Source organism: Dermacentor andersoni, chromosome 3, assembly GCF_023375885.2.
Source record: "Dermacentor andersoni chromosome 3, qqDerAnde1_hic_scaffold, whole genome shotgun sequence".
NCBI lineage: Eukaryota > Metazoa > Arthropoda > Arachnida > Ixodida > Ixodidae > Dermacentor > Dermacentor andersoni.
The window spans coordinates 31,117,501-31,130,030 of record NC_092816.1 but is presented as its reverse complement, the minus strand read 5'-3'; the positions used below and the strand labels follow the sequence as shown (position 1 = coordinate 31,130,030).

At 47.1% G+C, this 12,530-nt stretch overlaps 1 protein-coding gene across 6 annotated transcripts in view; it reads right to left on the bottom strand.

The window, feature by feature from the left end:
• Positions 1-12,530, bottom strand: part of LOC126520842 (uncharacterized) — a 383,777-nt gene that overhangs the window by 33,904 nt on the left and 337,343 nt on the right. For all 6 annotated transcript variants that reach the window (XM_055065013.2, XM_055065027.2, XM_055065028.2 and 3 more), the window contains exons 16-18: positions 12,271-12,392; positions 9,620-9,696; positions 6,996-7,124 (exon numbers count right to left, since the gene is read on the bottom strand). In XM_055065013.2, coding sequence (XP_054920988.2) covers positions 6,996-7,124; positions 9,620-9,696; positions 12,271-12,392 — 328 coding nt within the window. The remainder of the gene's footprint in view (positions 1-6,995; positions 7,125-9,619; positions 9,697-12,270; positions 12,393-12,530) is intronic.

Here is a 12,530-nt window from a genome sequence, read left to right as displayed (position 1 = left end):
CATCGACCACGGGCAGCCGAAAAACACGGGGTCGTGGTAACAAGATATGGACGGTCTTTCAAAACAAGGGAAAAGAAACGCGAACATGACATTGGTAATGACGTAGTGTCCACGTGCCACTTAGACGAAACTGAAGGAGTACACGGCGAGGAGAATGAGACTGCTTGAGGGGGAGACGCGAAGGAGAGGAAGAAATGAGCGGAGGCTGGCATTCTCGATCACCAAACGCCTGTGACCCAGCTTTTACGGCACTATGTTCGAAAATACATGTGGCTATATGTTCGTTGCCAGACTCGTACATAACTGCCACTACATAACAAATTTCCGAGATTGTTCGAGGGCCCTTAAATGCAGAAAGCCACACAGTAATCCCGATAATGCATACCTTTTACCGTCGTAATTTACTTGACGCCTTTTTGTGCGCATGTTTTATATACGAGCGTCTATGCTCGAATCAACTTCTACAAAGTGCGGGGAATGTCAGAAAACCAAATCGCTGATCTGTTACGTTAAGTTGTCTTCTTGGCTCACATCTTGCAGAAGTGGTAAAGCACGCTTTACAGGAAAGAGCCAAGCCGCCTGCTTTTAATCTATCCCAATGTTGCTTCGCGCTAGATTTTTTTTTTCTTAATTCGCTTGGGTTGCCACGCCGCATAAACAACAGTATGAAACTAAATATAAGCATATAGACCCGTTTCACAGAGATACTGCAACAGTGACCTATAAAATGTGTCGTCCATAATCCATCATTCGTAGTCTTCAGCTTGGTCACTGTTCAATTTCACACCTATTTCACCTCAGTGCTACGTACCGAGGCGTCCGTTTAAAGAAACGTTATCAACCCGGTAGATTACTACAGAGCTAAGCTTATTTACTTAGTCGATTATATGCACCGCGCGGCACCGCGCGCGGGACGCTGACGATGGTTGCAGTGTCCAGTACCCTGGCCAAGTTACGTACGAATGCTCGTGCATGCAATGGGGAGCCCTAGCGTAGTCGCAAACGCGATGAATTTTGAAATAGTGCTCTTGTGAGCATGCGCACAAATATCGCCTGTAACGTGTCACCAAAAGTTTATTGCAGTCAACTACAGCATTATTTCATACTTTCATTATTCGCATACCAAACATACCATTTCTTCTTTATACAGCCTGTCGTTTTTCCTATGAGGCAGACACTTTCCTTAGAAACAATTATGAACCACGTGAAAGTAACAAAAAATTACTCACACAGGTACGAGTAAATATGAGATTATATTAGATTATCAGGTATTACGCGCCAGAAACACGATCTGATTATGAGGCACACTCCGTTCTGCGGAGCTCCAGATTAATTTCGAGAAACTGGGTTTATTTACCGTGCACACAATGCACGATACACGGGCGTTTCTGCATCTCACCGCAATCGAAGCGCGGCCGCCGCGCACGGGATTCGATCCCGTGACCTTGTGCTTATAGCAGTGCAACGCCAAAGCTACTAAGCCACCACCGCAGGTGTAAATATGACATGAGTCACGACACGGGAAATCTCAGAAATGTGAAGGTCGTGTTGACTGTGTGAAGCCCAAAGACGTCATTGTTCGGGTGGACCAGGCTTCCAGTTCGCTGAAGGACAATGCCTTCGAAGAGCCCCGAGCGGCGCGTCTTACGCTGCCGTTTATACCAGACAGAAGCTGAAGAACCGTCCGTGCATCGCGTTCTCGTCCGCCGCATTTCCTTTTCTTTTCTGTATGCCTGACATATTTCTTTGTTCTTATTACCGTATAACTCACAAAGTAATACATGAAAAAGGAGACGAAGAAACATAAACATGTCTATCATTCTGCTAATTTGTACTCAACTGCCAGAACACGTTTTACACAGCCCGGCTTTAAGACATCTAACAAAGTATTGAGTGCGACGATCGTTGATGGCCATGCTTGAAAACAATCACTGATCGCTTTGCGATCAGCGATTGCAGCGATCGGGCTTCTGAGTAGTCGTTGATCGCTTTCGATCAGCGACTATTCTGAAGTTTGGTTGACGATCGCAAACAGAATCAGCGACTACGATCGGTTCGAGGTATGCTTAGATGACTGAAAATGAAACTTTCATTGGTCGTCCTAGACGCGAAGAAAAACTGAGAAGTGTTCTTCAAATAAAGGAACAAAAAGAAGAAAGGTGATGAAACCAGAAGATTAGTTCAAGTGAACACTTATTCCATTCCCCTCGTGAATATTATATATATATATATATATATATATATATATATATATATGAGGTTTATACATTGCGCAAAAGTACTACCGCCCCTGAACAAATTTATAGTTCGTGCATGTAACGAAAGATCCTTGAGCAAAGATCTCGAATTAAGCCTCGCCACCAACCGTGGAAAAGGAAGTCTCTTTGTCTTGGTGACGCCATGGCGTGTCTTCATAGACATTTGTGGAACCTTGCTTTAAGTTTAATCGGATGTCAACACCTCAGAGAAAGGCGGTAGCGAGCTAGGCAACGAGCAATAAAAATACAATAATAATTTATAACAGGAAATGGCTGTGCATCTTAACACATATCCAACACTTCTCCCTGCGGGCCTTTTTCGACATCTGTTCTTTAACGTGAAAAAATAAAAGCGTGCAGTATACCACAGCCGGTGCTATTTGGCGCAGTAGTCTGTGCCCGCGGCGTCCGGCGTAAGAGACGCGGAGACAGCACCCGATCAATGAACTGCAAGTTTATCTCTGAGACCTAGCACGTTAGTTTGAGCTGGCAAAAAACAAGAGCATTTCTTTCCTTTCCTTAGAACACTCTAGTGGAAAGAACAATGGGGCGATTGACGAGATGTGCGATCACACAAAAACGATAAACTGACATGTAATCACACATTTCATCTGTACGAAACGTTCGATAAAGCATTGTTTCGAAACGCAGGAAACCAGTGTGCCCGTGCCTGAGGGAGCTGTCAGACTGTCTAAGATAAAAAAAATAATCTTGGCGAAAGTTCTCTCGAATGTCGTAGCTTTAGTTTGAAACGCGCACTTTCAAAGGAGGAATCCCCCACTCTAACTAAAGCCGTCGCGAATCCGTCGAGAATTCAAAGTAAAAAAAAATTTCAAAAGTAAAATACAATAGTTCGAAGCGAAGTTTTACCGAGAACTCAAAGAAGACCAAATAAAATCCGGCGAAAATGACGCGCTCATTATACGGCGAAAAATGTATGAAACTTTGCGCTCCGATGACTCTAGGGTTTTAATCGAGGTGTCTGATGTCAGGAGTGGCTATAGGAGTCAAGCGCGCTATAACTAATAGCTATTTCTTAGGCGCTAGCTAACCTGCGGCGGTGGCGATGGAAGTGCTGAGACAGCGCCCGATTAATAGACGGCGACCAATCCGGGAAAAGAAGTAAAACATTTCCAGCGAGCAAAGTAAGGGCGTTCTTTTCTTGTCACAAGAACGGTTCACTTAGAGGGAACAAAGAAGGTCTGCATAAGCTGCGTTCTCAGACAAAATCGATAAAATGGCACGCATTCGCACGTTTGATAAGCCAGAAAAGTTCCACGAAGTTTTGCCTTGTTACGATCGGCCAGCGGGGGTAGTGACTTTCTGGCCTCTCCTGCACCACTGCGCCGAATTGCTTCTTGAAGCTAACAATGCGTCCCTCTCGGACAGACCTGCGGCGCCAGCAAGGCGAGACACGTTTGGCGGATCCAGTGTTGTTTGTTGGTTGACTGTCGCCGTCACGGACCAATGGGAGCAAGAAACTCTTGGAAAAGGGTGTTCTACGGCGTTTCCTCACGGACTCCGGTAACCGCCACGGCACTCTGACAGACGCTCCATCTAACTGCTGGGTCATCCCAGGAAAAAAGACGCACCAGCTTGAGTCAAGCATGACAATCCCCGTCTGCGCAGCTCCCCTCCTTTCTGTGTGTTCAGTGAACAAATGTGTGGGAGTGATTGTGTGAACCCTCGCCCTTAACGCGGGTCCTTCGACAACTTTGGACGCTCCGATTGGACGAAGGTGGGAGGGCAGTTTTCCTTGGCCTAAGGATCTAGGGAGGACAGAGGGGGGTGTAAGCAGACTTTTTCGTCTCCTCAGGGTGCTTCAAGTCAGTCATGCTAGACTGATGAGACGTAACGTTCTCCACTCATACAGATATTGTAAAATAAAACCAGCACGCCTCGTTCTCGATAACAACACGTTCCTCCCTTCAACAACGTCCTTAAGGGCTCATTCACACCGGCGACTGACAGTGGTCACGCGACCAAGTTGGCCGCAAACGGCCGCTTTTCCCGAAAAGCGATTATTCTGGGCCAGTCGCTCGCGGCTCGATTTCTCAGTCGCGCGACCGTGGTCGGAAAACTGCAAAACCAATCAGCGGCGCGCCGAAAGTTATGTTAGCACGTGTTTTCTATTGGCGGCCTTCTGCGTCGCACCAAATACAAAGTCCACGCCACCATGGCAGAATACAGGAATGTAATTACAATGTCCACTCTACCATGGCAGACTACAGGATATGTAATTGGTGTTTTGTTTCGTGATGTTTGGGCGCAGCAGTTCCAGCAGTATGTCGAATGTACGCGGCAGCATTCGCAGGAAACTAAACAGCAGCAAAATAAAGCACAGAAATTATGCACCGATTCCCACGCAACGCGAATTAGAAATTACAAATTATTCTCGATATTACTACTCGTTACGCGCGCAGAGTTCGAGCAGGAGACGGTTTGCGTGGACGGCCACTTATCGCCAACGGCGGAATGGGCGCTGTTAGGAATGGCCTGCCGAGGTGGCAACATGCAAGTTTTCGCAGCCAGCTGCAGCTGCGAGCGTGGCGAGCTTCCTCGAAGATACCATGGAAGCCTTCAACAACCGCCGCGGTGACTCGTTTCGTAGGAACCAGCGAGGACAGCGCTAACCAACCATGAACTTCAGAGAACTGCGGACTACGGCGGCGTCAATCCACCGGGCACCTCGTTCGGAGATGCCTTGCGGTGCCTTTTCACGGGCCTTTGAAGACGCCAGACAATGGGCAGCGGCGGAGAACACTGTGCGAGGTCCGCTCTGGAATTTAGAGGCGCCGGCTGGGGTCGGGCGTGACCACCTGGCTACGGGGACGCTGGACAATGGACAACACGGCGGCCGCGTTGCGAAGGTCAGCTCCGAGTGCAGTGAAAGTGCGTACGTGTGTGTGTAAACCGTGCCGCAGACAGGCGGCTTGTTTACGATGGCGTCGAACGTTTTCCCTCACCTAGGGATATAGGGAACACGAAGTGTTTAAAAACGGCTGTTGTCGGCTGCTCGTCTGTGCTCGTCGTCGTGCTCGTGCTCGTATGCTGTGTGCTGTATGTTCGTCTTGCGTGCTCCATTTGGGAGTCACGCTAGACTGTGTAAATGTATCCCATGTTAAAATGTAAATACTGTAAATAAACCCTGTTCACCTAGTTCCTCCAAAGTTCCTCTCTACGACCTTCAACCCTTACAAATGGTGGCAGCGGCGAGATTGTCCGACAACTCCTACAACTGGTAACAGCGGTGCGTCCGACAAATCTTACAGCGCACGCACTAGCGTCGCTTTTTCTTCGGAGGCTTCTGCGCTGCTGACACCACGCACGGCACATCACATCAGCACAGTGACGACGTCTTTCTGTTCGCTCCAATCAAAATCAATGGCTGTTCCCTGTACGCGAAACCGGTGAAGTGCGCGCAAACTGCGTAGATCACTAGAGTTCTCGCTGAGAACGATAATCTCCGGGATTGCAAGTCGCGCTCGCCCGGGCTTACGGGTGCGAGCATCGGACGCATTCAGTTAGTCGCCAGTTGCAAATGTTCGCGCGACCACCTCAAGTCGCCGGTGTGATTGAGGCTTTAGCGTGGATGAGTCGGACGACGGCAAGGGCCAGCTGTCGCTTCTGACATGCCCGAGCCCAACTCCTACAGCCTCAAGACACGGAACAGCGTAACTATTCTGAAAAGAACTAAATGCATGTCCTTACGCTTTTGTAACCTGCTCTCTTGAGGAACTCATGTCAATTCCATCCTTTTTTCGTTCGTGTGTGTGTGTGCATGTGCATGTATGTACGTGCGTGTGTGTGCATGAGCACTTCCCGTAATTTCGTATAACGGCACAGGTAAAAAAAATGGCGTAAAAGATGCGCGAGAACATCCGCAGGCGAACAGTTCCGTCAAAGGAGCTAGTCTAATCAGGAATGTAAAGCGAGCATGCCATGAATCAGTAGCTCCTTTTTTGTCTGTTCGCAAGTTCAAGTCCATAATAATAACGAGATGTATCTTCCTCTAGCCCCCTGCATGCTGTCATTCTGATTTGATACATCTAGTGCTGTCGCAAAACTTTCGTTGTGCGAATCGACGCTCACCAGGTTTGCAAAGATGTTCCAGCAGGAACTGTTGAGAAGCTCGGAGTGAATTTGGCACTTGAAAAAAGGTTTCTTCGTCGGTGCATATGTTCAACATACTTTCGCGAATACGATCCCTAGCAGAGCACAATAAAGGCTAACGTAGGCCCAATGTGTGACTATTTATTAACCCCGCTTTCGGTGCTACTTAAGGAGGCGAAGAAGATGCGCAAATTATGTTCTCACGTTCAAAGTTATCGCGCACATACAGGCTATATTTCACATCGCCGAAGACGTTCCGTGGCACACGCGCTCGGGTGCACGCGAGGTATGTATGTAAGATGCAGTGGCACCAACAAGACTTCGAAATGAATTGAATTATGGGGTTTTGCGTGCCATAAAGCACTTTCTGATTATGAGGCAGAACGTAGTGGAGGAGTCCGGAAATTTCGACCACCTGGGGTTCTTTAACGTGTACCTAAGTCTAAGTAGACGGGTGCTTTCACATTTCGCCCCCATGGAAAAGCAGCAGCCGTGGCCCGGATTCGATCCCGCGACCTCGTGCTCAGCAGCCCAACACTACCGCCACTGAGCAACCACGGCGGGTAAGACTTCGAAACATCGGTTCGAAGGGCGATCGAGGCCCGGCGCGCTGCGAGCACTCACCTGTATGAAGACGGTGAAGAGGACGATGACCAGGGTGGTGGTGACGAACACCTCGTAGTTGTGGAACTTGCACGAGCTCAGCATGATAACCAGGGAGAAGGCCACGGCGCCGCGCAGTCCCCCGTACGCCTGCGGTTGGGAGGAGGCCGAGGCATGCACGGCGAGCCATGCGGCGAACGCGCGCCAAGTTTAACAAATCTGAGTCTGACGCGGGATTAACAGACGGTAACAACAACACACAGGCCTTAACTCTGTCATATTCCCTCGTTGAAGAAGTATAACAAGCCCGGAAGAAGTCCCACAAGAATAGCAATAATAAAATATTTCACAGGACTATAACCAGCCCGCGTCAAATGTGTTCACAGTTATCAGAAATCGTCTCGCAGGAACGTGACATCACGAGCCTAGCGCAGACATTGATTGATTTGTCAACGCTAGCAAGGTCACGAACTGCACTAATAAGATTCATTATTCATCCACAGAAAAAAATACTACCACACACGCACACCGTCGTCAGCGAATTTTTAGACCCCGCGACGAAACGACAGAAACGGCAGCCGCATTAACAAAGGAAGTGCAACACGACGCATGATAAAGCTGCCAGCACCACACCGAAGCGCAAGTATCGAAGTGGCGATTGTTTTTACCAAGGGGTCGTCGATGTGTTAGGTGCGAAATGATTGCTTTCTTGCATATCTGCGCAAGATGCTCGGTCTTTTCAACTACGGCTGTAGAAAGCATAAAGTTGCTGCAGAGCTTGACAAAGATGGAGAAAACATAGGCAGTAGCCCTCTCTGCAAGGCTAAAAAGTCTCTAAAAAAGTAGAAGAAACATTTCCCTAGAAGGTCGCGCTTTCTAGCGGCTGCTCCGTCTAGGGCGGGCGTGAGGCGTAAGAACAGGACGACGTGAGCCCTCGCAGCCAATGGCTCCCATTATTCACTAATGCAGGGATACGCACAAAACAGCAGGGAAACATAACCAGGCGGGATTATAGTAATGAGAGTGGCGCCTCCTTAATAAGAATGGGAGCGATTAAAACAACAAAGGTTTAAGAAACCAGGAAGCGACCGAACTATTTCGGGTGCAGGCGCGCCTAATGAGTTGTAAACAAGTTTCGAAGCCGGGCCGATAGATAAACAAAGCAACGTTTCTCGCATAAACGTGACCGAAGCAAGCAGCAAACGTATTTGTTCTTCAGTTCTTGAATCTTAAGCTCCTCGCGGAGACGGAAAAAGAACGAAGAAAAGTATAGTTCTTAACTTCGGCAAAATGAATCCTTAAATTTTGCGGACAAGGTAGGCTCATTAGTGAAAAAAAAAAAAAAAGAATAATATATGAAGTTATGCCTATTTTCGCAGAGACGATTAGTAAAACTAAGTGCTATAAAGCGGGTTGGGAGGTCCCATTAAAGAATACCTGCTCTGGGCGTTTACTGAGGAGCCTTTTAAGGTATCTGCCTATGCTGGAGAGAACCTTAACTATTTAAATGTTCGTCGCACGAAGGAAAACAATGATGTACCCTATTCATTCAAATGATCAAGTTACTATCTATTTTTCTTATCGCGATTGCCATTACCTTGATTTCTTTACTCTGCTAGATGGCTCTCCCACTTTCATTAGATATCCCCGCTTTCTCCGCCCACGATCGAACCGGACGATTTTAACGGTCGGATTTGTGGGGTTTAATGCGACAACCATTCGCTGATATCTGAAGCGATTACGACAAGTGAGCTTTTAAGATTGAAGAGGCCTCTTCTGTAAAGAGAGTCGACGTTACGGGGAGGCAGTACAATCGCTGCGCCTCTTGTCAAAATAATAAATTCGGGTACGGAACAATGGGAGGCTCTGCTGGCCAGCGAGCGCTGCGAGGACCAAATTGGTCTCGTGAAGAGAGTACGCAGGGGAGATGGGGCCGTTGGAGCCCTGCAAGAAGGGTCCCACCCACGCTAAACCCAGTTAAGACTGTCCAAGAAGACCCTGACGGATTAAAGAGACCCTGTAAATAGAGGCGAATAAATGTTCTGTCTTTATGATGATGATGCTATAACCGTAAATGTTGCAGATCAATGAATAATACGCGATTTGGGCACATATATATATATATATATATATATATATATATATATATATATAATGAAAGAAAGCAGTGCAACAACAAAACAGTGTGTTCTACAATTTCCGCAATCGGTCACGTGCCACTGAAAACAACTATTAGCAGTTCATGGTAGACAGCAGCATAAAAAGAAACACAAGACACCGAGAAAAAGCAATTTTGTAGATGCTGCTATATTGGACACGAAAAACAAAAACACCAGAAGCAAAATTAAGGCTGTCGTAAAATCAAGTATAGATCCATTCGAGGTGAGATATAATATCGACATTGAACTCTTAATGCAGCGAAATCCAACGAAAAAGCAACAACAACAAGAACACAGGAAAAAGGTTATGTATCGATACCACATAATAGCCAGTATAAGCGCGAACTATTTATTAGGAGACGGAAAAAAGAACCCGCAAGCTCGTACCATGAATCTTGTTTATACCTACTTAAAATGTTTGCGCCATAACTAATACACATTCGCTACGCTAGCTAGCGATCAAAAGGCAATAATGACTACACTCACCATTATGAATTGTTCCTCGAGGTTGATCTTCTTCACACGGCCGACCGCATTTACAATGTATGTAAGGCTAAACACGGCTGAAATGAGGAAGAGATAACATTGTACAACCGCTGCGCATTCACACGAAGCCAGTTATTCTCGAGGAAGCGTAAAATAAAAAAAAAATATTATTACGTATGCCCATAATAACCGCGTCGCTGACGACAATTTCAGTGCTATTCGTCGCGACAAAATTTCAAGTGTTCAAAAACGTAAGCCCTGTTGGCCGACAGGATTCACGAACATGCATTCTAGGGCATCAACACAACGACGTTTTGAACCCGCCAAATACTTGAAGACAGAAATCTCAAGGCATATTGTTTGTCATTGTTCGTCACTTCACGTTGCATTCTATGCGAAGTCGTCATATTCAATGAACAGCCTTATACGCACTAAGAAGAAATGCAATATCTTACGATACTGCGGCGGACGGTTCAGATACAATGCAGTAACAGCAGCAAAAACTAAAATACACGAATAGTCAAATGAACGTGCTGTTCTCAATGAAATCAAATACATACCCCGTCCTCCAAGTAAGGTAGTTAACCAGATTTTAAGTGCCGGTTAAGTTTCCTGCTTTTTTAGTTTCCTTTGTCTCTTTATCCGTCACTTGCACATCTCGTTTTCCTTGCGAATAAGTAAGAAGTGTGGAAGCCTCGTCGCCTCGGAAAATCCTAATACTCTTTCTTATCCACTATCTCGCACAAAGAACAAAAAAGAAGGAAAATATCACGGCCCGTTTAAAATTAAATCGCGCGAGACAGTAAACCACTATACTGTATACTACAAACACACAGTGTTGGTTAAAATAATTTATTAAATTCTGAGGTGTTAGGTGCCAACACCACGATGTCATTACGAGGCACGCCATATCTCCTGACAAATTTGAAGCACCTGGTGCTCTTCAGTGCACACTTAAACATAAACACACGAGCTTTTCTTGCATTTCTCCCCCCAGAGAAACGCGGTAAGCTAACCTGCGACCTCATGCTCAGCAGCGGAACGCTGAACCACCGCGGTGGGTGCCGAGTAGGTGAAGTGCGCTCACGGGTCTTCGATGGCTAAACAAACACACACACACACACACACACACACACACACACACACACACACGCACGCACGCACGCACGCACGCACGCACGCACGCACGCACGCACGCACGATTGGGAACTCCATTCGACGCGTGTCCAAGAGTTCGAATCCAACGATCGACCAGCGGGGGTAGTGACCTTCTAGCATCTCCTGCACCACTGCGACGAATCGCTTCGTGAAGCTAACAATGCGTCCCCGTTAAACAGACCTGCGGCACCAGCAAGGCGAGGCACGTTTGGCGGATCGAGTGCTTGTTGGTTCACTGTCACCGTCACGGACCAATGGAAGCAGGAAACTCCAGGAAAAGGGTGTCCTACGCCGTTTCCTTAAGGACCTCGATAACTGCCACGGTCGTTTGACATAGGCTGCGGGGTCATCTCAGGAACCCCTGTCTATGAAGACCCACTCCTTTCTGTGTGTTTAGTGAAACAAAGGTGCGGGAGTGAGTGTGTAAACCCTCGCCCTCAACGCGGGTCTTTCGACAACTTTGGACGCTCCAATTGGACGAAGGTTGGACGGCAGTTTCCCTGGCCTAGGGATCTAAGGAGGCGAGAAGGGATTTAAGCAGACTTTTTCGGCTCCTCAGTGTGCTTCAAATCAGTCATGCTAGGCTGATAAGACGTAACGTTCTCCACTCCTCATGCAGATACTGTAAATAAACCCAGTACTCCTTGTCCTCGGTGAGAACCCGTTTCTCCCTTGAACAACGTCCTCAGCGTGGATGAGTCGGACGACGGCATGGGCCAGCCACCCCTTTTTACATGCCCGACCCCAACTGTTACAGTACGTAGTGCATCGACAGAACGATACACTTTCTCCAGAGCTTGAAAGACAGACCATTCAGGCTGAAAGCGAGAATGGCACTACACGCAGTAATACTCATGTCGAGTGCAGTATTGTCTAATTAAAATGGGAAGCTGCAATCGCGAACAACATATTGTGGCGACGAAGAGAAAGCTGCAGGGGGTCGCGCTCGTGCATATGTGTTACTGCGCCAAGTAGTCCGGCAGAAGTGGGCAGCTCTTCGATATTAAATCAGCGTGGCTCGCTACTTGCAATGGTTTTGCATTTGCCAAAACGAGGAAGAGAAACACGAAAAAGATAAAAGTTAAAGTTGAAACTATGTGGTGAATTTTGTGTTTTAAATATAAGCAATGAAGTACATAGGAGGTTTAAGCTTTCGGTTTCCGAGCTTAAAACAAACACAGATAAGACTTTGCGATTAACAGGAGCGTTGTCGCGCCTAAGGAGTTTCATATCCAGAGAAAGTTGTCCGGGAGTGTAGTTTATGAACCAGTAAAACAAGATAGTACGATATACCGCTTTATAATAAAGTAATACTCGTGCCCTAACCACGTGGATAGTGATATGAAGCCATAAGTTAAGATGTAAATGCTGCGAAAATATATTCTGTTTTAGATCAGAGTGGCTACAGTTAGTAACACACAGACACAAGAAGTGATGAAGTGTTGAAGAAAACAAAACAGTCATAGACAAGAAGATGGAGAGGTGGCGCTCACTGAGGAACCTGTAGACGAGGCAGAGCGCGGCCGACCAGACGACGAAGCCGGTGTTCCAGACGTGGCGTTTGTTCACCAGCACGATGCCCAGGAAGAGGAAGATGACCGTGTCAGACACGGCGCTGCAGCAGAGGGACAAGCAGACAGGTACATCACCATCATCATCATCGTTATCCACAACTGTTGTCTTATCATTATACACGCCGCAGTAGTTCAGAGATTGGCGTTCTGTTGTTGAGCAAAACTTCGAGAACTGCTAT